This window comes from Bubalus kerabau, chromosome 3, assembly GCF_029407905.1.
Source record: "Bubalus kerabau isolate K-KA32 ecotype Philippines breed swamp buffalo chromosome 3, PCC_UOA_SB_1v2, whole genome shotgun sequence".
NCBI classification, from domain to species: domain Eukaryota; kingdom Metazoa; phylum Chordata; class Mammalia; order Artiodactyla; family Bovidae; genus Bubalus; species Bubalus kerabau.
The window spans coordinates 25,274,317-25,296,231 of NC_073626.1; the positions used below are offsets into that span (position 1 = coordinate 25,274,317).

A 21,915-nucleotide genomic window follows, 5' to 3' on the forward strand; every position below is an offset into this window, starting at 1 on the left:
GGAGCCTTCCCCATTGAACAGAAGTAGGAATTATGAGAAGAGGTGAAAGTCGGCAGGGGGAACTGATCCAGGAACCCACTCCATATTCTTGGTTCCCATCTGACTGGGAAGGGAAAAGGCAGCAGGGCTTTTCAAATAAAAAGGAAGAGGTGAATGAAAGGGAGACAGGTGGAAAGGAGAGGCGTTCAGGCAGTGGGAAGAAGGACGGTGGGGCTGGGACCTCAGCTTTGTGGGGGTCCCGCTCACCTGTCTTTGCCTCCACAGAGACTGCGCTGCGGCGTTTCCCATCTTGGATCCCAAAGAGCAGGAACTTGTATTTCCTACTGGGCTCCAGGCCGGGGATGGTGACCTCGCGCTGGTCAGTGGCCACAGGCACCACCTGGGGCTGCCCGTCCCTGTCCTTGTACTGGACCAAGAAGGAGTCGAATTCGCCCTTGGGGACGGTCCAGGAGAGGCCCACGGAGTCCGGGGTCACATCCGTCACCATCAGCTCCCCCAGGCGTGGCTCCACGGGGGGCTCTGTGACTGGGGCTGGGGGGACGGGAGCTAGGATCCAGGGAGACAGAGAACATGGCTGAGAACTCCGGCAGCAGAACTCCCCCCTCGCAGGGCTCCTGGGCTTCGAGGGCCTGCAGGGGGTGTTGAACTGAGACAGGGAGCAGTCACATCTCTATTTTCACTGGCCTCTAGCATTTCCTTCAATGATGCATATAGGAAACCAACACGGTGGTACCAGCAGTGCTCGTAACTGTCGCCAGCAGGAATCACGGATGCTGTCACATCAGCTTAGAATTACTGCAGAAACTTCAAAGCACTCTTTACACTCATCACTGCTTCTAAATAGGTTATTAAACAGGCCACACGTTTCTTGCTATTTAATGAACTAATAGTGAAGTTCCTGTATTACTAAATCATAAATTTGAATTTTAAAATACCTTTGATAACTGGATATCAGTAGAATAGGTATGGTATGGTAAAATCCTATGCATTTTACTTTATAGATTTTAAGACATTGCTCTGAAAGGGGTTCACTGGTTTCATAGACACCACAGCACAGAAATGGTGGTGGCCTGTCCCCAGAAGGCATGAGGAGAGGGACACGCCAGGAACGGGAGACGCCAGGAGCGGAGAGCAAGGGTCATCTCCCTGAGGAAGGAAGACTCTGGGTTGGCCAGAAGGGAACACAGCTCAGGCCAGGGGGGCCGAGGGCCTCTAAGAAAAGATTCGAGGGATGTGTGTTGTTTAACCCCAGTGAAAAAGGGCAGCAGGGGGAGGTGGTAGCCAGTCCAAGTCACAGCGGGGTTGTGAAGAGAGGGGAGGAAACAGCTGTGGATGATCAGAGAGATAGCATCTGGCTGGACCTGGTTGGAGGGGAGGAAGACAACCCTGCCTGGGGGAGGAGGCGGAGCAGAGATAGAGACTGGAAGACAGGGAAGGTTCCAGCTTACAAGAGGATCCCTGGGGTCAGGGAACAGACCACATGCCTGTGACTGGGGAGGATCTGAGCGAGAGGCTGGGGAGGTGGGGTGGCCCCGGGTGACCGGGGATGGGGACTGCCTTGACCCGCCCTCACTCACCGGTCAGGGCCACCACGGAAAGGGGGCCCACACGCTGCCCACCATGTAGCCCGTACACGTTCATCCTGTATTTGCGCTCAGGCTCCAGCCCGGAGACAGTGGCCTCTCGCTGGTCTGCGGCCACAGGGACCACGTGGGGCTTCCCGTCCCTGTCCTTGTACTGGACCATGAAAGAGTCAAACTGGCCCTCAGGGACTGTCCACACGAGGCCCACGGAGTTGGGGGTCACATCTGTTACTGTCAGCTCCCCGAGGCGTGGTTCTTTGGGGGGCTCGGTGGCTGGAGGAGTCTCTTCTGCTTGTGGAGCTGAGACAGAAATGGGGGAAGCTGTCAGGAAAAGCTCTTCTTCCCCTTGGTAGTAATTATCTGCGTTGTTGTGGTGTGCCCATGGGGTGGTTCTGATGTAAGACTACACTGATTGGCAACATCTGTCTGGCTGACAAGCCTTCACTAAGTGCCTGCCAGAATCTGGGGCTGTGCTTGGTGGGGAGGGGTGTCAGTCACCACCGAGACCCTGGGAAAGTGGCTGAAGGTCCATCTGCCCATCTCTGGCTCCAAGTCCTCCAGCCAGACCTCCCAGCTGAACCCCAGACTTGGGTGTGCTCAGCATCTTCCTTGGGTGCCTAACTGATCCCAAATTCCAGTCCAAAGCTGAATTCAGGGGCTTTGCCCCACAACTCCTGTTCCTTCCACAGCCTTCCCACCTCATCAAAACCACCGCTTCACTGTCAGAGTCATCCCTGAGTCCTCTCCTCCACCCCACGGCTGGCCTGCAAGTAAGTCCTGTCGGCACCACCTTCAGAAGCTGACTCCCCTAACTCCTTAAGTCCACCACCACCCCCTCTAAGTTGGAAAAGGAAATGGCAACCTCCTCCAGTATTCTTGCCTGGAGAATTTCATGGACAGAGGAACCTGGCAGGATACAGTCCATGGAGTTGCAGAGTCGGACAGAACTGAGCGACTACCACTCACCTCCTCTAAGCACATGGCTCTTACTGGATTGTAGCACAGTCTCCTAAATCCCCCCTCTCCCTCCCCCCTTCACTGTGCTCCCCACTGTTAGCACATTAGTCAGAGCCTGTTCCCGCCATGGCTTCCATCTCACTCAGAGCAAAAAGCCAAGTCCTTACAATGACCTCCCTCCGAGGCCCCACATGTCTACCTCTCACACCACCCTCCTCATTCCAAAACAGTCCTCACTGGTCCTCAGACATTCCATCTGCCCGGAAGCTCTTCCCTAGAGGCCTATGTGGCTTGTCCTCTCCCTCCGGCAGGTCCTTCGTCAGCGAGTCCCTTTCCAGCCCGCTTCCCACCCACTCACCATCTCGCCTACTGGGCTTTGCTTTTCTCCCCAGCTCTTGTCACTGTCTCACACACAGTCCTACAGACATCCTCTGATAGAATGTGAGCTCCTGGGAGGAGCCTTGCCTTGTTCACTATTGTGTCCCCAGCACCAGCACCCACTGAGTGCTCCACAAATGTCTGTTAAATTAATGAGTGGTATGCACATCTGGGAGAGGCTGAGCTCAGGACCTGCTGGTCCCCATTGCCCGAGAGTGAGCTGAGTCTGGGAGGCACTGCTTATTAGGACCAGCCTGGAAAGTGGTCCCAAGAGGCAAGTAGCAGAGGGGTGGCTAGGTGGGTGGGTTCCCAAGATCCTGTTTCTCAGGTTCCTGTCAGAGGATAAGATTAGGCTGTGTATCATAAAACCTGCTTTCAAAATGGGCTGGTGGGCTTCCTTGGTGTCTCAGTGGTAAAGAATCCACTTGCCAGTGCTGGAGACGCAGGTCCGACCCCTGATTCAGGAGGATCCTGCATGCCACAGAGCAGCTAGGCCTATGCACCACAAGTATGGAGCCTGTGTCTACAGCCCGGGAGACACAACCACTGAGCCCTCGAGCCACAGCTCCTGAAGCCGGCATGCCTAGAGCCCATGCTCCTCAACAAGAGAAGCCACTGCAATAGGCAGCCCGCGCACAGCAGCTAGAGAGCAGCCCTCACTCACCACAACCAGAGAAAAGCCTGTGAAGCAGTGAAGACCCAGAACAGTTAAAAATAAGTGAAAGTGAAGTTGCCCAGTCGTGTCCGACTCTTTGCGAACCCCTTGGACTGCAGCCCACCAGGCTCCTCCGTCCATGGGATTCTCCAGGCAAGAATACTGGAGTGGGTTGCCATTTCCTTCTCCAGGGGATCTTCCCGACCCAGGGATCGAACCCAGGTCTCCCACATTGCAGGCAGATGCTTTAACCTCAGACACTGACTTAAAAGGGGGAGGGGGGGCTGGCATGGGAATCCCCTGGTGATTCTTGGTTAGGGCTTGATGCTTCCACTGTAGGGGGCACGGGTTCAATCCCTGGTCCTAAAATCCTACAAGCCATGCAGCTTGACCAAAAAAAATTTTTTTTTTAATTAAAGTAAAAAGTAAAAATGGGCTCGTGATGAGGCCTCAGGAGGACAGAAGTAAGTCTAAGTGGGAAGGGCAAGGATGGAAGCAGCTGAAGGCGGGAGGGAGTAACCACCATGTACTGAGCTTCTTCCAGGTCCAGGAGCCAGGCCAGGTGTTGTGTGTGTTCCATTTAATTTGCCTTTCAATTCTGTTGTTCCTGTAGCTTCCATTTCCTGCTTGCTTTCACCCTCTCTGCACTTCTTTCCACGAGAGAGAAACTGTCCTCACCATCAAGCCTTATCGTTGGTGCTTTGGCTCAACTGGGGAAGGTGGAATGATAACTACCCATGAGTACTGCAGTCCTCAGGCTGCATTTGGTAAAATCCTTTCCCAATTTAGCAATGTTTCTAAACCTGCATGTTAATTCTTCTCCTAGCAACGGCTCAGCACGTGCTGTGTGCCAGGCATAGTCCCTCGGTCAGCTCAGCGGGCTCCAGCTGCCCATTGCCTTCCTGCTTGGATAATGAGCTCCATAGCACAGCTTAGAATTGAGAAGCCAAGAATGGAATGCAGTTTCTTCAATTCCAAGACTCAATTGTCCTCTACTGCCTCAGTCAGCGCCTGACATAGTCCATCCTTACCTGGGAACCGGGCTTCCCAAGTGGAGCTAGTGGTAAAGAACCCACCTGCCAATGCAAGTGACATAAGAGACCCAGGTTTGATCCCTGGGTGTAGAAGATCCCCTGGAAGAGGGCATGGCAACCCACTCTAATATTCTTGTCTGGAGAATCCCATGGACAGAGGAGCCTGGTGGGCTATAGTCCATAGGGTTGCAAAGAGTCAGACACAACCGAAGCAACTTAGCATGCACGTACGTGCCCAGGGACCAGAGTGGCTGCCCCAGACAGACAAATGGACCTAGGGTGACCCCAGGAGAAACCTTGGCCACATGTGCTAGGCCTGACACAAGCCTCCACCTTTCTACTTCAGGCCCGCAGGACAGTAACCCACTGAGGCTTTCCCCTCTCCCTACTCTCTGTGCTGACTGAAGAAAGAAAAGAAATCAGGGGTGAAAGACTCTGGACTCTAAGCCAACCAAGTCCCTTTGAGAAATACAGAAGCCATGTTCCGGAAACATGTTTCTCCGCTTTTAAAAATCTTTCCCTTTAGAATAAAAGTTGCTTTTGAAAAATCTATGTCTTTGTTTCAGTGAACAAAGGAGAAAAGAGACGCCCTGTCCCTGGGGCCAAGCTGGGCAGACTAGAAGGAGGGTCACAGAGGCCTGTCTGGGGCCTGGGCCTGGCCCTGGGGCTCTGCAGAGTGGGTGCCCAGGCGGGTCCTCTATGGTGGCTGAGGGGCCCTGTACCTGGGTGGAGGGACAGTCTTCCTTGCTGTCATCACTCACCGGATGAGTCATAAAGGAAGTTTCCAGCTGCCCTGGTGAAGAGGCCAATGTCTCATGCACATTCTAAGAAGCCGAACCAGCCAAAAGGGACAGAGCAGACCCCAGGGTAAGGCCAAACATAATCATGGTAGTGGCCAACACTGCTGCATGTTTACTCTGAGCCAGGCCTGCGCTAACGCACTTAACCTCACAACTGTTCTGTGAAGTGGGCATTATTATCCCCATTTTACGGCCGAGGAAACAAACACAGTAAGCTGAAAACTCGCTCAAGGTGGTGAAGCTGGTTGTAGCCCAGTCCCCACTGAACTGTTCTTTCTAGGTCGTCCCCAAGCAGGGGGTTCTATCGCAGCAAGGGAGGGTGACGCCACAGGGAGGCTGGGGGCCCCTGAGGTGAGGAAAGCAGACAAGGGTCCCGCCCTCACTCACCGGTCATGCCCACGGTGGACGCGGGGCCCGCACGCTGCCCCCCGTGCAGGCCGTACAGGTTCATCTTGTACTTGCGTCCGGGTTCCAGGCCCCCAATGGTCACCTCAGTCTCCTCGCCCCCAACACGCACCACCTGGGGCCCGTCCCTGCCCTTGTACTGGACGGTGAAGGAGTCGAAGTGGCCCTGGGGGACAGTCCAGGAGAGGCTCAGCGAGTCCAGGGAGGATCCTGTCACCGTCAGCTCCCCCAGGAGGGGCTCCTCGGGGGGCTCTGGGGCCTCTGTGCTGGGTTCCATGGGGCTGGGGGTCTCCTCCATCTCTGTGGGGCTGGGGGTCTCCTCCATCTCTGTGGGGCTGGGGGTCTCCTCCTCTGCAGCTAAGAAGGAGGAACACACAAAGTGAGTGAGGCAGGGTCCCCGGGAGATGTCCTTGGGTCTCCTCCCAAGCCATGGTCCCCATTGGGTGCCCTGAGGTCAGTTCAGAGAAGCCTAAGGAGGCTGGTGGTCCTGCTCGGTCCACACCTCACAGACACACCTGGAGCTCCCAGTGTCAGCTGTGGGGACTGAGGCTGCCACCAGCACAGCTCATGGAAGCCCTTCTCTGCCTAGGAAGACCCACAAAGGTCACCATGGCTCAGCCTCGAGGAGAGGGGCCTCCCACACTCCACTCCCCCATCACCTGAGGGGGTGATCTCCCCACTAGGTCCCATCCTGGGGCTTCCACCATCCACTTACTGGTCACCCCGATGACAGACATGGGGCCTACACGCTGGCGGTCGTGGAAGCCATACAGGTTCATCTTGTACTTGTGGTCTGGCTCCAGGCCCGAGATGGTGATCCCGTCCTCATCCCCTGGCACCCTCATCACCCTGGGTTGCCCGTCCCCGTCTCTGTACTGGACAGTGAAGGAGTCGAAGTGGCCCTGGGGGACGGTCCAGGAGAGGCTCAGCGAGTCCGGGGAGGATCCTGTCACCATCAGCTCCCCCAGAAGGGGCTTCTCAGGGGACTCTGGGGCCTTTGTGCTGGGTTCTGTGGGGCTGGGGGTCTCCTCCATCTCTGTGGCACTGGGGGTCTCATCCAGGACTTCCTGGGGGGCTGAGAGAAGAGATTAGGCTCTCAGGTGACATGCTTTGCTGGTGACATTAATCATGACATAAAATACATTTGGCAAGTATACTCTTCAAGCTGTTGGCTTAAGGGTTCCTGTAGCCTTTGTATTAGCCGTTCAGTGACTCATTGAAGGAGACAGCGCTGAGACAGGCCCCTAAACTCCACCGTGTACTGCTGGCCAATTGCACTGGCTGTGCTCTCGTGTCTGAGAAAGGAGGTGAGGCAGGGTGAGAGGAAACTGAGTAATTCTTCCATTCTGTGTTCCTGGACTGTGCTGACCACAGGAAAGCGAGGGGGCAGCAGGGACTTGTCCCACTTGCATTTCTCCCTGTCAGTTCCTGCCCCTCCCCAGGGTTGCCCAGCTCCCCCCACCCCACTGACCAGGACAGAAAATGGGATGTGCTCTGGCTAAGACCTCCCCGGGCAGCCCTGTCTCTTCCTCCACTTTAGACAAGAGTAGGAGAAAAGGTATGGGAATGGGGCTGGGGACTGGGGAGAGCCGTGCTCTTCCCTGGCTGGGGCTAGAATCACAGCCACGAGGGCATCCACCCACCGTCTGCAGTAGCCAGGTCTCTGCTGAGGCTCCATGAGGTGGGGAAACTGGCACAAGGGAAGCCAGCCCTTCTGTGACCCACTCCTCGGCCCATGGGGGACCACTTTGGGCACAGAAGATCGAGGAAGCAGCAAGCAAGAATGATAAACCAGACAGGGAAGGGGAAGATGGAAAGGTGGAGGGAAGAGGATACTGGGAAGGGAGAGAGTCGGGGAGAAATGATGGCTTACTCTTCAATAGCAGTTTTGACGTGCTTGGCACTAAGTGCCATGTGTGTACCAGCTCATTTAATTCTAATAGCTCTGTGAAGCCGTTACCCTTGTTGTCCTCATTTGACAGGTGAGAAAGCCGAGGTCCAGAGAGACTCATTAAGTTGCACAAGATCCCAAAGCTAGGATTAACATCCAGGCAGCTGGCCCTAGAGCCCATGCTCCCAACCATAACGCTACACAGTCAGGGAAATGTGCTGGATGAGGGGAGGCTGGGCCCTAGGAGGACTGCAGGGCTGGGGGCGGAAAGCGAGCCCTTTGCCCTGCTCCAAGCTGGCTGGGACTCAGGGGGTCTGGGGGTCTGGGGAAATGTGGAGCTCATGGCCCTTGGATTTGCCAGTTCTGAACAAAGCATCGGTGGAGGGAGGGTGTGGGTAACAGCGGGTAACAGAAGCTCAGAAAAGACCACAGCCTCAGCCAGGAGAAGGCGGCCAGCAAAGGCCGAGAGGAAAGAACACAGTGGCTGAGGACACCCAGGGGGAGCACAGCCCAGCGGGGACGGATGATTCTCGGTGCTCAGAATGGCAGAAAAGGGGCCTGTCATTGGAGGTGGAGAGGCAGGGCCAAGAAAGATGTCAGGGGCTGGCGGCTGGATGCGAAATCCTGGGATGTGGGGAAAGAGACGGTGGAGGCTTTGGCAGAATTGGAGCCGAGGAAGAGAAGGTGGAGAGAGGCGCCAAGGGTCTGGGGCCAGGTCCCACTCAGAGGCCTGGGGGTTGGAGGGCAAGGGAGGCCTGACTCACCTGTGGTGGCCACCGCGGACACGGGCCCCACGCGATGCCTGCCATGAAGCCCGTAGAGGTTCATCTTATACTTCCGGTCGGGCTCCAGGCCAGGGATGGCGACCTCATTCTCATCACCCCTGACGGGCACTGCTTGGGGCCGCCCCTGGGCATCCTTGTACTGGACCATGAAGGAGTCGAAGGAGCCCTGGGCCACTGTCCAGGAGAGGCGCAGGGAGTCTGCAGTGGCGCCAGCCACTGTCAGCTCCCCCAGCAGGGGCCGCTCTGGGGGCTCTGGGTGGTGGGGCTCCTCTTTCTTCTCTGGGGCTGTAAATAAGAAGGCCCAGGCAGGGCTGAACTGGCAGAACTCCAGGATTGGGGCCTGGGGTTTGGAAGGCTTGTCACACCTGTGGGGGTCTCTACTCGATTAGCATGAGCACTGAACTCTGAGAAGCCTGGCACAGCCAGAGTATGACACACCTTCTGGGCCTCGGGGAGCAGCTGAACAGGATGAAAGGGGCCCAGCAGTGCGGGGGAGGCTGGCTGGCCCTGAGCCCAAAAGTGGGGCCAGGATTCCGAGTCAGCCATCTCCCTGGGAGGCCCCAGCCAGCTCCTGGCTGAGGGCAGGCATGTGGAAACCTGGGAGGGGTCAGCCCCCTGTAAGGCTGGGGGCTTAGGAGGCTGTCACTCACCGGTGGTGCCATCAGCCGTGAGGGGGCCGTGCCGCTTCTTGTTGGCAATCCCAAACAGAGTGAATCTGTACTTGTGGTCAGGGTCCAGCGGGGAGATAGTGACCGAGCGCTCGGGCCCTTCCACGGGCACCACCTGTGGCCGGCCGGCCTTGTCCCTGTACTGGACCATGAAGGAGTCAAACTGGCCCTCAGGGACAGTCCAGGAGAGGTGCAGTGAGTCTGGGGTGGGATCAGTTACCCACAGCTTCCCCAGGCGGGGTGGAGTCACTGGGCTGGGATCAGTCTGAGACACTAGGAAGAGGAGGTGGGAGAGAAGGGAGGGACACGGGTCAAAAGAGAAGAAATCCGTCTCCCCCCTAGGAATGCTGTGTGAGACTGTGCAGGCTGTTCACTGCACAAAGGTGCATGGTGAAGGCAGCACGGACGGACTGAAATCCAGCCAGCACTCTGCTTGCGAAGCTGTGCACCCTGGCAAGCGGCTATGCCCACCTAAAAGGACAGGCGGCTCATTTGACGTGGCATGAATGTGCTGTCTTAACTGCTGTTGTTTAGTTGCTAAGTTGTGTCTGACTCTTTGCCACCCCCTGGACTGTAGCCCGCCAGGCTCCCCTGTCCATGGAATTCTCCAGGCAAGAATACTGGAGTGGGTTGCCATGCCCTCCTCCAGGGGATCTTCCCAACCCAGGAATCGAACCTGAACCTCCTGCATTGGCAGGGAGATTCTTTACCGCTGAGTCACCAGGGAAGCCTGCGGTATGGACTAGTGCGGCCCTCACTTATTGCGCAGACTGGAGAAGGGCTTCAGAGAGAAGGAAGTGCAGTGAGCCCCTTCCACATCTCCACAGTCAGGGAAGTCTTCCAGGACAGCCTCCACTGCTTCCAGACCTAACAACTAGCTGATTTCCTCTCCAAGAGAGGGGTACTTGGTCCTAGGAGCATTTTCATGTGGGAGAGCCCCCCACAACTGTGCTCTGGGCCCCCCTTTATCCGTTCCCACTCTCACTCCATCAGCTGTGCCCTCAGGATTTACGCCAACTCCTCCACTCGGCTGCATCGCCCTCCAGCCTCCATCCTCCCTCTTCGCTCTCCACTCCAGCCCAGATTCTAGAGAGAGATGCTTGTACTCATGTCCTCACCTTCATCGCCCTCCCAACCCAGCCCTGCCCTCCACCAGCAGCTCCCACCAGGGGCAGTGGTGACCTCGCCGTTGCTAAGTCCTGTGGACACTCTGCAGCCCTGAGTCACTCTTATGGAATCTGACATGTCTGACCGCGCCCTTCATTTTGGCATTCCTCTCCCCAGTTCCCCCCTCAGGCTGCCCTGCAGATCCTGATCCTCTGTTCATGCCATGAGTGATGGCCACCTCCAGGGTCCCAGGGGCCATGTCTCTTCTCCCTGCCTCCCCATCCTGGCTTCTGCCCACTGGGACATGCTCCATGCTCAGGCCTTTTCTCTGCTCTCCAGTCCCAGGAGGGCAGCGGGAGAGCGCTATGGCCCCCTCACTTTCTGCCCAAGTGGCCTTGCCCTCTCTGTGCCGCCCCTCTCCTCATCTGTGAAATGAGCATGCCTCACAGGGCTGCTTGTGAGGATTAAGTGTGATCATTCTCTAAGAACATCTTGAACACATCTGACACTTAAACGCTCGAAAGATGTCTGAGTAAGTGTTGCTGCCCTGTTGCACTGTTCCTCACATCCGCTGTTCCTTGCCTCAGGGAACAGCACTGCCGGATCCAGAAGCGTGGGGTGCCTGGGCCTCCTCGCTCTCCTTTACCCCACCCAACCCCAGCCTCACTGCCACCATCCCCGCCAGGCCAGCATCCTCACTTGCCGGTTCCTAACTCACTTCTCCAGCTGTCCTCTGAAGCAGCCTCAGAGCTATTTGTAAGATAAATATTGAATCGGGTCATTCTCTCACTTAAAGCACTTCAGAGGCCCCCTAGGGTCCTCAAATGAGGCCTAAGTGACTCACTCACTGGAGATCAGTGAGACCAGTGTCCTCAGCCCCCAGGTGCCCTGCCCTGCTATCCTATCCGGAGGAGAGACTTTGATTCTCTTACAGGGCCATTCTCACTCCTGCCTCACTCTCCACAGCTCTCTCTGTTGGTACTGCCCTCCTCAACCTCCCTGCCTGACCCACCACAATTTTCCCTTTAGGATTCAGCTCAGGCACCACCACCTCCAGGAAGACTTCTGGGAGTTCCCAAAGCACTGGGGAGACCTCCATCAGGACCGCGCAGAGGGCAGGGGCAGGGGCCTGGGTGACCCCTGTTACTCACAGATCTTGGCTTCAGCCACCAGGGGGCCGTGCCTCTTCTTGCCCACGAGCCCATATAGGACAAATTTGTACTTGCGGCCGACGTCCAGGTTGGAGATGAGGGCTGAGCGCTGGGGCCCCTCTACAGGCACCACCTGGGGCCTGTCCCTGTCTTTGTACTGGATCACGAAGGAATCGAACTCGCCCTCAGGGACTGTCCAGTGCAGAAGCAGGGAGTCCGAGGTCACGTCTGTCACTGTCAGCTTGCCCAGGCGAGGTGGGGCCAAGGGTTTCCCAGGTTTCTCCCCATCCTTATCTGGAGTTGGAGGAAGGGGGGCAAAAACAAAGCACGTGGGCTCAAGCACTGTCTTGTCCCTGCTCTCCATCCCTCTCCTCTGCCCACTGGCTCCCTCCATGCTGGACGGCTCCTTCCCTTGATGCCTCCATTCCCCGCCCTCAGTTCTCTGGGACCAGCCTTTCTAAGAAGGGGGGCATTTCTCCCCAACGTCTACTCTTGAGCCAGAGCTTCCTCTCTTCCCTGTGATAACTTCCTCCCCACTCACAAAGGTCCCAGGCCCGCTACACACCAACACTCTGAGGGAGTTTCGGGTCCCCTGAGGTTCTTCCTGAGAGTTTGGAACCATTGCTGCTTCAGAGCAGCCTGGAGATGCCTTAGTCCACCTGAATGTCTCTCTCCCTTGCCACTCGCTTCCTGGTGAGAGATCTGGAGTTGCAGGGAGAGCTGGCTACCTGAGTCCCATAAAGGAGGACCAGGAGAAACTGTGAATGCTAGGAGCCCCAGGCTCCTGCCTGGGTTCCACAAACCTCACCCATCTCCAAAGTCCCGATGGCCATGGAGTGCCCTCCCCAGGGAACCTCCACCCCTAGGGGAACTGGCTGATGGGACCATGGGGTGCTGCAGACCAGGCTTGCAGGGTAGGGGGACAACGTGTCCTAGTCTATCCAGTGAGGGGATGGCAGGGGCTTGAGAGAAGGGAAAGGGAGGGGGCTGAAAGAGGAGGGGGCTGAGGATCAGTATCCTCGGAGCCAGAGGCATTCCCACACCAACCCTGAGAGACGCAGGGGGCGGAGAGGGGCAGAGGAGTGACCAGGAAGTGGGGACGGGACACTTCTACACAAAGAAAGCTGCAAGTGGAGAGCCAGGGGCCAACAGTCTCTTTTCCTTAATCTTTGTCCCATGCTTTGACTTTTTTCCTCTCATCTATTTATCTGGAAGGACTCCCCTCTCCGATCCACCCTTTCGTTGTACTAAGACTTTCCCCATCCCTCTTGCCTCTGAGCCCTCAACTCCCTTTCTCTCCTTGTTTCTCCTACCGCCTCGACCCAAACACCAGCCCTGCCCTTCTGTCTTCATCCCACCCTTGAAATCCTAATGGCCCAGCCCCTCCCCCAGCCTCAGGACACTGGACTTGAGCAGAGTCCAGGATGTACCGATAATGCCTTGGTAGATGAGAGGGGCAGAGGGCTCGCCACCGGGTGGGATCCCACGAAGTGACAGCTCGTAGGGGGATTCGGGAGGGGGTGAGGGCACCAGAGCCTGACGGACATCCCCTGGCAGTAGCTCCTCATGGGCCCCTGGCCCTTCGGGCACCCGTAGGCGCAGCTGGAAGTGGGTAAAGGTGTCAGGCTGGGCGGTCCAGGCCACTCGGAGGCGCCCTGTCTTGTCTTTGCCCAGCACCCTCAACTCGGCCAGCTCCTGGGGGCGCTGCTGCAGGACAGGGGCCTGAGCCCCTTGAGTCGTTGAAGGGCCTGAGGGAGGAGGCTCATCAGTGGCCCCCAAGAGGCCTGAGAGGGAGGACCCTGGGAAGAGGCAGGGCGAGAAAAACAGGAGAGTCGAGTATGAGAGCCAGAAAGGAGACTGCAGTCCCCAGGTTCTGTTCTCTGGCTTCTAAGAGTCTTCAGACTTTCCCTTTGCCGCTCCTGGATCACCTCATTGTCCCAAACATCCACTATAGCCCTGCACAGACGGGCCTGCAGGTCATAAATACAAGAACTAAGTCTGCCATCCCTCCTCCCACAAGGCTCCTAGCTCCCTTCCCATGGGAAACCCTTCCCACTGGGTGGTGGTCCTGGCTTCCATTAGTGCTGCAGTGAGAAGCCTGGAAGAAAGAAGGCGGTGGTGTTAAGGAAGACTCAAGAGACAGTGGGCAGTCAGAAGAGAGAGAGGAGTGGACATCCAGCTCCGGTGACATCTGGGCCCTAGTGGGGAAGAAGAGGTCCATAACCCCTCCCCCCAACAGCCACAGGGCGCCCCCTCCCTGAGCCAGGATGCCGTTCCTGTGGGAGAGACAAGTGTGAACTGAGCCAGGAGGTCTGGAAAGCCAGCCCAAGAAGCAGTGGCTTCACCTCTCACCTACCCATGCTGCCTAACGGTTTCAAGGCCACCCCCAAGCAGTTCCGATGAGTCTCTTTGAGGTTAGGGCCAAAGTGTGGAAAATAGTAACCACTGACCACAGTTGTCAGCTACCCTCACCACAATGAGTCAGAGTGGGAAACCACTGGTTTCACGCCCTACCCCACCCAAACTGCTCCAGAGAATCTTTGCAGACACTGTCCCTCCCATCAAAATGACCCTTCTATTGCCTAGAACAGGATTCCTGGCAGAAGTGCCCTAGGAACCCAAGTGAAAATCAGACAATTCCAAAGACCAGGTCTCAGCCTCTGGTATCCACCAGGACCCTGAGGGTGGAGGGGGTTTCCAGGGACACAGGAAGGTGTGGGGAACCCCCCCGGAGCCCGAACCAGGGAGGGCTGGAAGGCAGAAGGGCACAGGTGGGGGAGTGGCAGCCTGAGCAGTGAGGCAGTGGGAGGCACTCATAGATTCCAACGTCAGGTGAGACCGGGCAGGGGGTGGGGGGTCGCGCGGCCCCACCCACGCTACCTGTGGTGGTGATGAAGGCGTAGGACTTGGAGGTCTGCCCTGCCCGCACCCCGTGGACCTCCACGTGGTAGGTGGTGCCGGGCTTGAGATCGGGCAGACTGACGGTGCGCGCGGTGCCCGGCACGGTCAGCTCCCCGGCGGGCCCCTCCGCGGGCGGCTGCGGCCGCCAGCGCAGCACCACGCGCTCGAAGTGGCCGCGGAGCCCGTCGAGCGACACGAGGAGCGCGCCGTCGGCGGAAGTGCCCAGCACCTCGGGCTTGGGGTGGCGGGGCGTCGCCACCCGGTCGACGCCTTCGGGCGAGAGGCCGTAGATGCCCTGGTTGGAGTTCCGCTTCCAGGTGCCCGAGTCGGGGCTGGCAGTGGGGTCGGGGCGACTGGGCGGGGGTGCAGGGGAGCGACGCCGCTGCAAGTATTCGTGGATGTGGTGCGCCACCGACGTGTAGGTCTGGTTGGCTCGCAGTGGGTAGCCGTGAACCCGCAGGTGACGCTCCAGGTCCTGCACCGTGCCGCGGAAGCGGCCCAGCTCGGCGGTCAGGTTGCCCCACGCCCGCCGAGGGGGCTGGGGCGGGCTCGGCCGCGGCGGAGACTCCGCCTCACCCTGCTCCGCGGGCCGCGAGGGCCGAGGGGGCGGCGCCGGGCGCGCGGGCCGCGGGGGCCTCGGGGCTGGGGCTGGCCGGGACCGGGGCTTGGGGGGCGGGGCTGGGGGGTGCGCCTCCGGGTAACTGTAGTGGCCTGGTGCTGCCGGGCGGAAAAAGGGGGAGGAGAGAGCCGGTCAGTGGCAGCACCCCCCACCACCAACCCCTGCACTCCCCCCACGGCAGCCCCGCCCGCGTCCCTCCCACCCGAGCCTGAGGCCTCTTCCCTGGGCCCCAGCCCCACCTGCAAAGAGAACCGAGAGAAGTTAGTGCCCCAGGACGCCCTCCCGCTTCGCCCTCCAAGCCCGCCACTGTTGGTGCCCTAGAAAGAAGAAATGAGCGGGTGGGGCACTGCGTCTGAAGGAAAGAAAGGGGCGTGGGAGGAGAGAACGCGAGCGACAGCGAGGTGGGCGTCCCTCTGTCACAGGAAAGGGAAAGAAAGATCCAGGCATCTGTTAAGAGACTTGGAGGGTTAGTGGAAAATTACTGCTGAGACCTAACTCCCCCAAACCCCGATTCTAAAGTCAACAGGCGCCTTGATCTCTAATCTCCCCCAGCTCCAGTCCCAGGAGACCTGACCACTGAGATGGAGCACAGGGCAGTCCCTGTGCCCAAGGTCAGATCAGAACCACCCCTATCTGGTTGGGCTGGACAGCATCTTTTATTTACTGCATCTCTCCATGAGGCCGCTGTTCCCAAACGCCAACCCACCGCCTGCCTACAGGACTCCAGGCACCTGAGAACTCCGTCTCCTCAGAGCCCCTGGTACAGAGGAAGGCCCCCAGAAGGTGCTTTGGGACTGCCACACACCCTGTGCAGTGCATTCAGAGGAGCCTGTGTGCACGGCTTCCCAAAGAAGTGGCTCCTAGGCTCAGAAACTTCCCCAGCCCTTGGCCAGCCATACCTGTGTTGGCCCTGATGGAAGCTGGGTAGCTTACTGCCCGGCCCCGCTCGGCAGTGACGGTCACCACGTATTCTACACCTGGCATCAGGCCGGTCAGCAGCGTCCCGTCTGCCTCAGAGGGCACTTCCAGCCGCACCCTTTGGTTGCCAGCACTGACGTAGGACACCACAAACCGGTCCACTTCAGCCTGGGGGCGCAGCCAGTTGAGCTCCAGTGTGGTTGGTGCCACAGCCACCACGCGGAGGTCCTGGGGGCCGTCAATCACTAGCCAGGTCAAAGAGAGGAGGCATCAGGTGGGAGTCTGGTTCTCGGTCACCAGCTGTCCTGCTAAGAGCCTTGCCCCCAGCCAGTCCCTCCCCTCTGCCCTCTGGGAGGGCATATCCCAGCACCCACTTTTCAAATCCATTCTCCACCCATGACCCCCCACTCTGCAACAGCCCCAGCTCTCACTGGTGGTGATGGTCTTGGAGGCAGGAAGGCCCCAGTTAGTCCCTCGAAGGGCACGGACAGTGACCTGGTACTCCTGACCAGGGGCTAATCCTCTCTGGTCATAGGCTGAGGCAGAGCTGGGCACCCGTGCTGTGAATGGGGGGCTCGCCCCCTCTGTCTGCAAGAGAGAAAGTTCTGGGTGGATCAGGGCTGCCACTCACCCCTGCTGCTCAATGCCCCTGATCCCTTCTTTCTCCAAGGTCTAGGCAGAGTCAGCATGAGATTGTGTAGAACTTGGCCCTATACAGCTGGGGAGCATGGGTGGTATCAGCAAACACATCTAGAACACCTACTCCATGCCAGGTCCCGTTCAAGGCAATTTACATGTGAACTCACTCAATTCTCCTAAGAATCTAATGAGGTAGGTCAGATTATTCCCATTGGACAGATGAGGAAACTGATGTACAAAAGGATTTAGTGGCTTGCCCAAGGAGGCAGGGATTTAAACCCAGGCAGTGCGACCTCAGAGTCCCCTCTTATGGGGACTACCTTTAAAAAAAAAAAAAATATTTATTTACTTATTGGACTGCTTTGGCTCTTAGTTGTGGAATGAGGACCTGGCCTTGAGGCATGTGGGATCTTAGTTCCCTGACCAGGGATCGAACCCAAGTCCCCTGCATTGGAAGGCAGATTCCTAATCACTGGACGACCAGGGAAGTCCCTGGGCACTACCTTTTGAGCCTGTTCATCAGCTGTCTGCCAGAATTCTACCTGACACACGCCAGGACTCTCTTTCTGGCTTTCCTCCGGCAATCCTGACCCTCTGGGCATGAGGAGGCTTCTCATAAACCCGTTCCTGTCATAACAGGTGAAGCAGATGAGGGATACCACTTCAAGTCTCACTTCCTCCTTGAGGCAGCTGCCCCAGCCTGAGCCTTCCCCTAGAGACACCTGTTCCTGGCTGTGTAACTTGGGTGTGACCCACATCGTGATATTTCCTTTGAGGTATTTTCCTTGTCTTTTCAGCAGGGTTGTAGGCCCCTCAAAAACAAGGCCCACCTGCTCAGAGTTCCACAAATATGTTTCCTGAATTTGTACCTGGCATCATTCTGGGCCCTCGAGACACAAAAATAAGAGATATGATCCCTGTCTCCTCAGAGAGCTCATGCTCTAGTTGCTAAATGTGTGGCCACGTTTTACGTTTTATTAGATCCTTAACCCAAATCTCTGTGTGTAGTCCATGCCTGTGAGAGAACAAACCCCATTCAAGTATACCTGTAAAGTGTTATGATTATTTGCAGGAACCCCACAGAAAATCTGCCAGCCCCTGCTCCAGGCAGGGTCTCCTGGAGTGCCAGCCTCTGGGGAAACGGGAGGAATGGACGTCTGGGAACAGTGTGGCATTTCGCTGGGCCATCTAGCTAGAACAGCTAATAAGGACACTCTGTTCTGCTTTGCTATGTTGGCTGTGATGGGGACACCTCCATTCAGCCAAGTAGGATTGGAAATTTCAAAAGGTACTCTCCTAAACTAAGAGAACTGCGAGGAAATCAACACAGTAAATACCAAAGTATAAAACCAGATGAAAGGCCACGTAGAGACTTCTGGGTTAAGGATGAAGTGAAGCTTTGTTAGAGTTTTCTTGGCTGAAAAGGTTTTCTGGGCATGCAGGATCTTCATCCCTCTCTTACTCATTGCCCTAGAATATCCCAGCCTGGGAGGCCTTGGATGGGTGTCTACTCAAGGCCTATGAGGCCTTTATCCTTCCCCAAATCTTCTCTCTCTCTCCCTTTACTCCCCCAACCCACCACCAACAACAACACACACACATACCCCTTGAGTGCTTCCTGATGATGTCTGGTCCTTCCAGGGAGACAAGCCCATCCCCAGGGTACCTTCTCCCTTCAGGTCACCTACATGAACCTTTTAGACACTTTGAGATCCATCTGGGAACAATCTCCTGAGAAGTTGTACTGCCAGTCTAACCCACATCTCTCAGCACCACCTGTCTGGTCTGAGGCTGGCTCTCTAACCAGAGGCTGGCAGCTGATTCGGCCCCTTCATGATGGTTTGGCTGTTTCACTGATGTCCTTGGCAAGTTTCTAACTCTATTCTCGATATTAACCTCATGGCCCCAAGTGGAGGGCTCCATCTTGGCTGGCCCCTGGAGCTCACCTCACCCTCATCCTCTTTTTCAGACCAGACCCGAACACAAACTTTTCTGAGGCTGCAAGTTCCTGTGTCCCAATGAAAATGTGACATAGCCCCAGTTTCCAGTCTGTGGAATACATTCAAACTGGAAACACCTGGATGTCTTTCTGTTTGGGGGTTCACCTCCCTCAGTTTCTTCAAGCTTTGTCTCACATTCATATAAGACCTTGCCTTTTGCAAAACAGCAGCATTCCTTGCACAAAAGAGCAGTGGTCCTTGGACTTGGGGTACATGAGAATCACCTGGGGGTATGTTATGATGCAGGTTACCAGGCTCTTCCCCCTACAGCTTCTCATTCAGCAGATTGGGGGGCAGAGTCTGACAGTTTGCATGGCTAATGCTCCAGCTGATGCTAATGCTGCAGGTCCAGGGAGTAAACTTTCAGAACCGCTGAGCATAGCCGTGCCACGTATGCAGGGAAAACAGGAATGTTCCTCTTCTGTGTTCTGAAAATCATTCCAATAACTAGGTGTGTCCCTTGGCCAGGAATAGTAGAGCTTGAGTTTTGAGAGAAAAGTGTTTCTGGAAAAGGGAAAAGGATAAGGTAGAGAGAGAGGCTTCTAGGAAGATGGCAGTGGCCAGAGGGATAGCCAGCTACTGAACGCACTCTGTGCCAACAGAAATGGATAGAGAGTGCTGGCCAAAGGCAAGAGACACAATCCCAGAGGCCAGCCACAAAAAAGCGTAGAAAACATAGTCAGAGGGCCAGCGGCACAGGCTGATGTGGAGTCCAAGGGAGGTGTCTGGGGACCAATTTTACGGGAGCATTTTCCACACCCAGGCTCAGGGAGAACCTAAAATGTGATGGAGGCCCATACCCAGCGCAAAGCAGATGAGCTGAGAGCATGGCCAAGCTGGACACAGGCTAGCTGGATCCCCCCTGGCCCCACAAAGAGGGAGAAAGCCCAGGGCTCCTCCTGGGAGATTGTGCCTCTGGAGAACACCAAGGATGAGGTCATATTTACTAAGAGCAGGAGATGCTGTTGCCCTTTAAGCTCCTTCTAGCTCAAATGTTTATTTCAATTCTTTCCCTAAAGTTTCTTAGGGAAATTTCTCTTAAAAGTCCAACCCTCTCAAGATTGGAACTATGTAAATAATATACACGCAGAAGAGAGTGGGAGAAACACTTTAAAATGTTAACAGTACTTGTTTCAGTGTGAAACAGCCAAGAATTATTTGTTTTTTTCCCTAGTCGCCAAATTCTTGTCTTGTGATTAAATTATTTTTATAACTGAAAAAAAAAATTTTAATGGAAGAAAAAAATCCAGGCTCCCTTGGTTGTGCAGCAAAGTAGGGATTTCTGCCTCTGCTTCCACCAGAGGGTAAGGAGAGATAAAACATGATGGGGCCTGGGTTTGAGGTGATAATATTGATAAGGAGACTTAGAATGACTAGGCCAGTTGGGGTGGGGATGACAGCCAGCACCTCAGAGCTATCCCTTCTGTCCTGGAGGCTTCCTAAGTTTAAGCCCTGGAACTTACTTATTTTTCCAGAGTCCTGACTGGGGAGAGATTAGAGTAACATGGCCTACCCACCTATGGCATTTGTGGAATGATGCAGGAAAACATATTTGAATGGGATAAATGTCAGATGATTTGCAACTAGGAGACCAAACACATCATAAAAATCCAATCTGCATGAAGGGAGATCTCTAATGAGAGGCCACAAACTTTGTCCTTAGGGTGCCCCCAAATATTTTAAGAGTGAGTTGGAAGGAGATAGAGAAATGAGGCTTTGCAATGTACTGATGACATGGAGGCTAGGAACTAGTTCACAGAATCAAATTATTACAACAGCCTAGACAGCTTGGCCCAAACCAAAAAATGATAACACTGAACAGAGCCAAATACAAAGGCTTATATTTAGATTTAAAAGGGGGTATGTAGTTGAATGTCTTCTTTTTTCCTTGTTTATATCTTCTAAAGTCTCTACACTGAGCTTATATGACTTTTATAATAAAAAGTTACTTTAAAAATCAAATGTGATCAAAATAACTGACAGTTTGTGTGACCACAAGTTCATATATGTCAACTCTGAGAAAAGTAGCTGGATATCCAGAGTCAGCCAGGTGAGTGACTGGATTCCTTTCTGCCCCTGTAACTGGGGGGAAGAGGCACATTCAAAAAGGAGGAGGCATTAGAGGAAGAAAACAAGAAATGAAGGATTCAGAAAACAAAGCCTCAAGGAAATGGGGAGAAGAAACCAGTGGGTTTGGCCTGGAGGGAATGAATGGTGATGTGACGGTGTGTTCATTTGCTTCAGTGGTGTCCGACTCTTTGCGACCTCATGGACCATAGACCGCCAGGCTCTTCTGTCCATGGGATTTTCCAGGCAAGAATTCTGGAATGGGTTGCCACGCCCTTCTCCAAGGGAACTTCCTGACCCAGAGATGAAACCCGCATCTCCTGCATTGGCAGGCATTTTCTTTACCACTGAGCCACCAGGCAAGCCCAAAGTAATGGCTGATGTCTCCAAATATCTGAAAGTCCATGGTGTAAGACGAAGGGAAAGAAAAAACACATTCCAATGCTGGTGAAGGCCCAGCTGGGGCCACTGAATGGATGTATGAATGGGGCAACTTTGGATTCAGCAACAACAGAAAGAAGTGACTTCAGTGATGAGCAAAAATGGAGTCAGCAGGCAGCCTTAGGAAGTACTGAGCTCAAGGTCACCAGAAGAGTTCCAGCAGCAGTGGGCCTATGATGCAAAGGCCTTCTGCACCCAGTGTGGGCAGAATGAGAAGGTCTTTAGCACAGCTTCAGGAATCAGCTACCCGGACTCAACCACTGATTACCTGGAACTCCTTTTGAGGTGAGCGCCCCCACCACCAGCCCCACTCACTCAGCCCCCTCTTGGAGCTTGGCTCTCACCGTTGGGATGAACTGGATTTCATAGGCATCCACGTTGCCGGGAGCCCGGGTCCACTCTGTCCGAACCGTCGTCTCCTCCAGCAGGTGCATCCTCATGCCCTCGATGGCCGGCACCTCTGCCCAGGAGAGTGGGATGTGAGAAGCTGCTTAGCCCAAGGGAGCTCCCCACCCCTACCCCAACTCTCACAGGCTGTTCCTACTCAGGGTCATATTAAGAGATCCAGCCAAGTTCCCAGTCCTCTCTGGGGGGAGAGTGGGGTGGTGAGGAAAAGCCAGCAGTGGCCTGAACAAGCCTTGGGTTTGCTTCACTGCCTTCCATCTCCAGGAACCAAAATCTCCCAAAAAATACCTGAAGAGGGCCCCTGGATCTGCTCATCAGAGATCTTATAGCAGGTCCCGCCTGCAGGCATCCCACCGCCCCCCCCACCCCCTCCACCCGCTGTGGTTCTGCAGCCCTGGTGGACCCTGGCCCTCTGGCTCCTCTGACTGCCCCACCGCCCACCCCAATATATGACCACCCCCATCACCCTGCCTCCAAGTCCGGGGGCTCCTCCGCCTCAGACTCAGGCTTT

The 21,915-nt window shown here is 55.8% G+C and overlaps 1 protein-coding gene across 6 annotated transcripts in view; it reads right to left on the reverse strand.

The window, feature by feature from the left end:
- The window catches only part of TNXB (tenascin XB), a 56,762-nt gene that overhangs the window by 23,520 nt on the left and 11,327 nt on the right, over positions 1–21,915 (reverse strand). For 4 of the 6 annotated variants that reach the window (XM_055571164.1, XM_055571159.1, XM_055571161.1 and 1 more), the window contains exons 4-15: positions 21,344–21,459; positions 16,284–16,440; positions 15,834–16,097; positions 14,295–15,032; positions 12,845–13,213; positions 11,415–11,708; positions 9,139–9,429; positions 8,468–8,773; positions 6,528–6,887; positions 5,795–6,169; positions 1,578–1,883; positions 247–546 (exon numbers count right to left, since the gene is read on the reverse strand). In XM_055571164.1, coding sequence (XP_055427139.1) covers positions 247–546; positions 1,578–1,883; positions 5,795–6,169; positions 6,528–6,887; positions 8,468–8,773; positions 9,139–9,429; positions 11,415–11,708; positions 12,845–13,213; positions 14,295–15,032; positions 15,834–16,097; positions 16,284–16,440; positions 21,344–21,459 — 3,876 coding nt within the window. The remainder of the gene's footprint in view (positions 1–246; positions 547–1,577; positions 1,884–5,794; positions 6,170–6,527; positions 6,888–8,467; positions 8,774–9,138; positions 9,430–11,414; positions 11,709–12,844; positions 13,214–14,294; positions 15,033–15,833; positions 16,098–16,283; positions 16,441–21,343; positions 21,460–21,915) is intronic. The other 2 variants (XM_055571163.1, XM_055571165.1) reach the window with 2 other exon arrangements.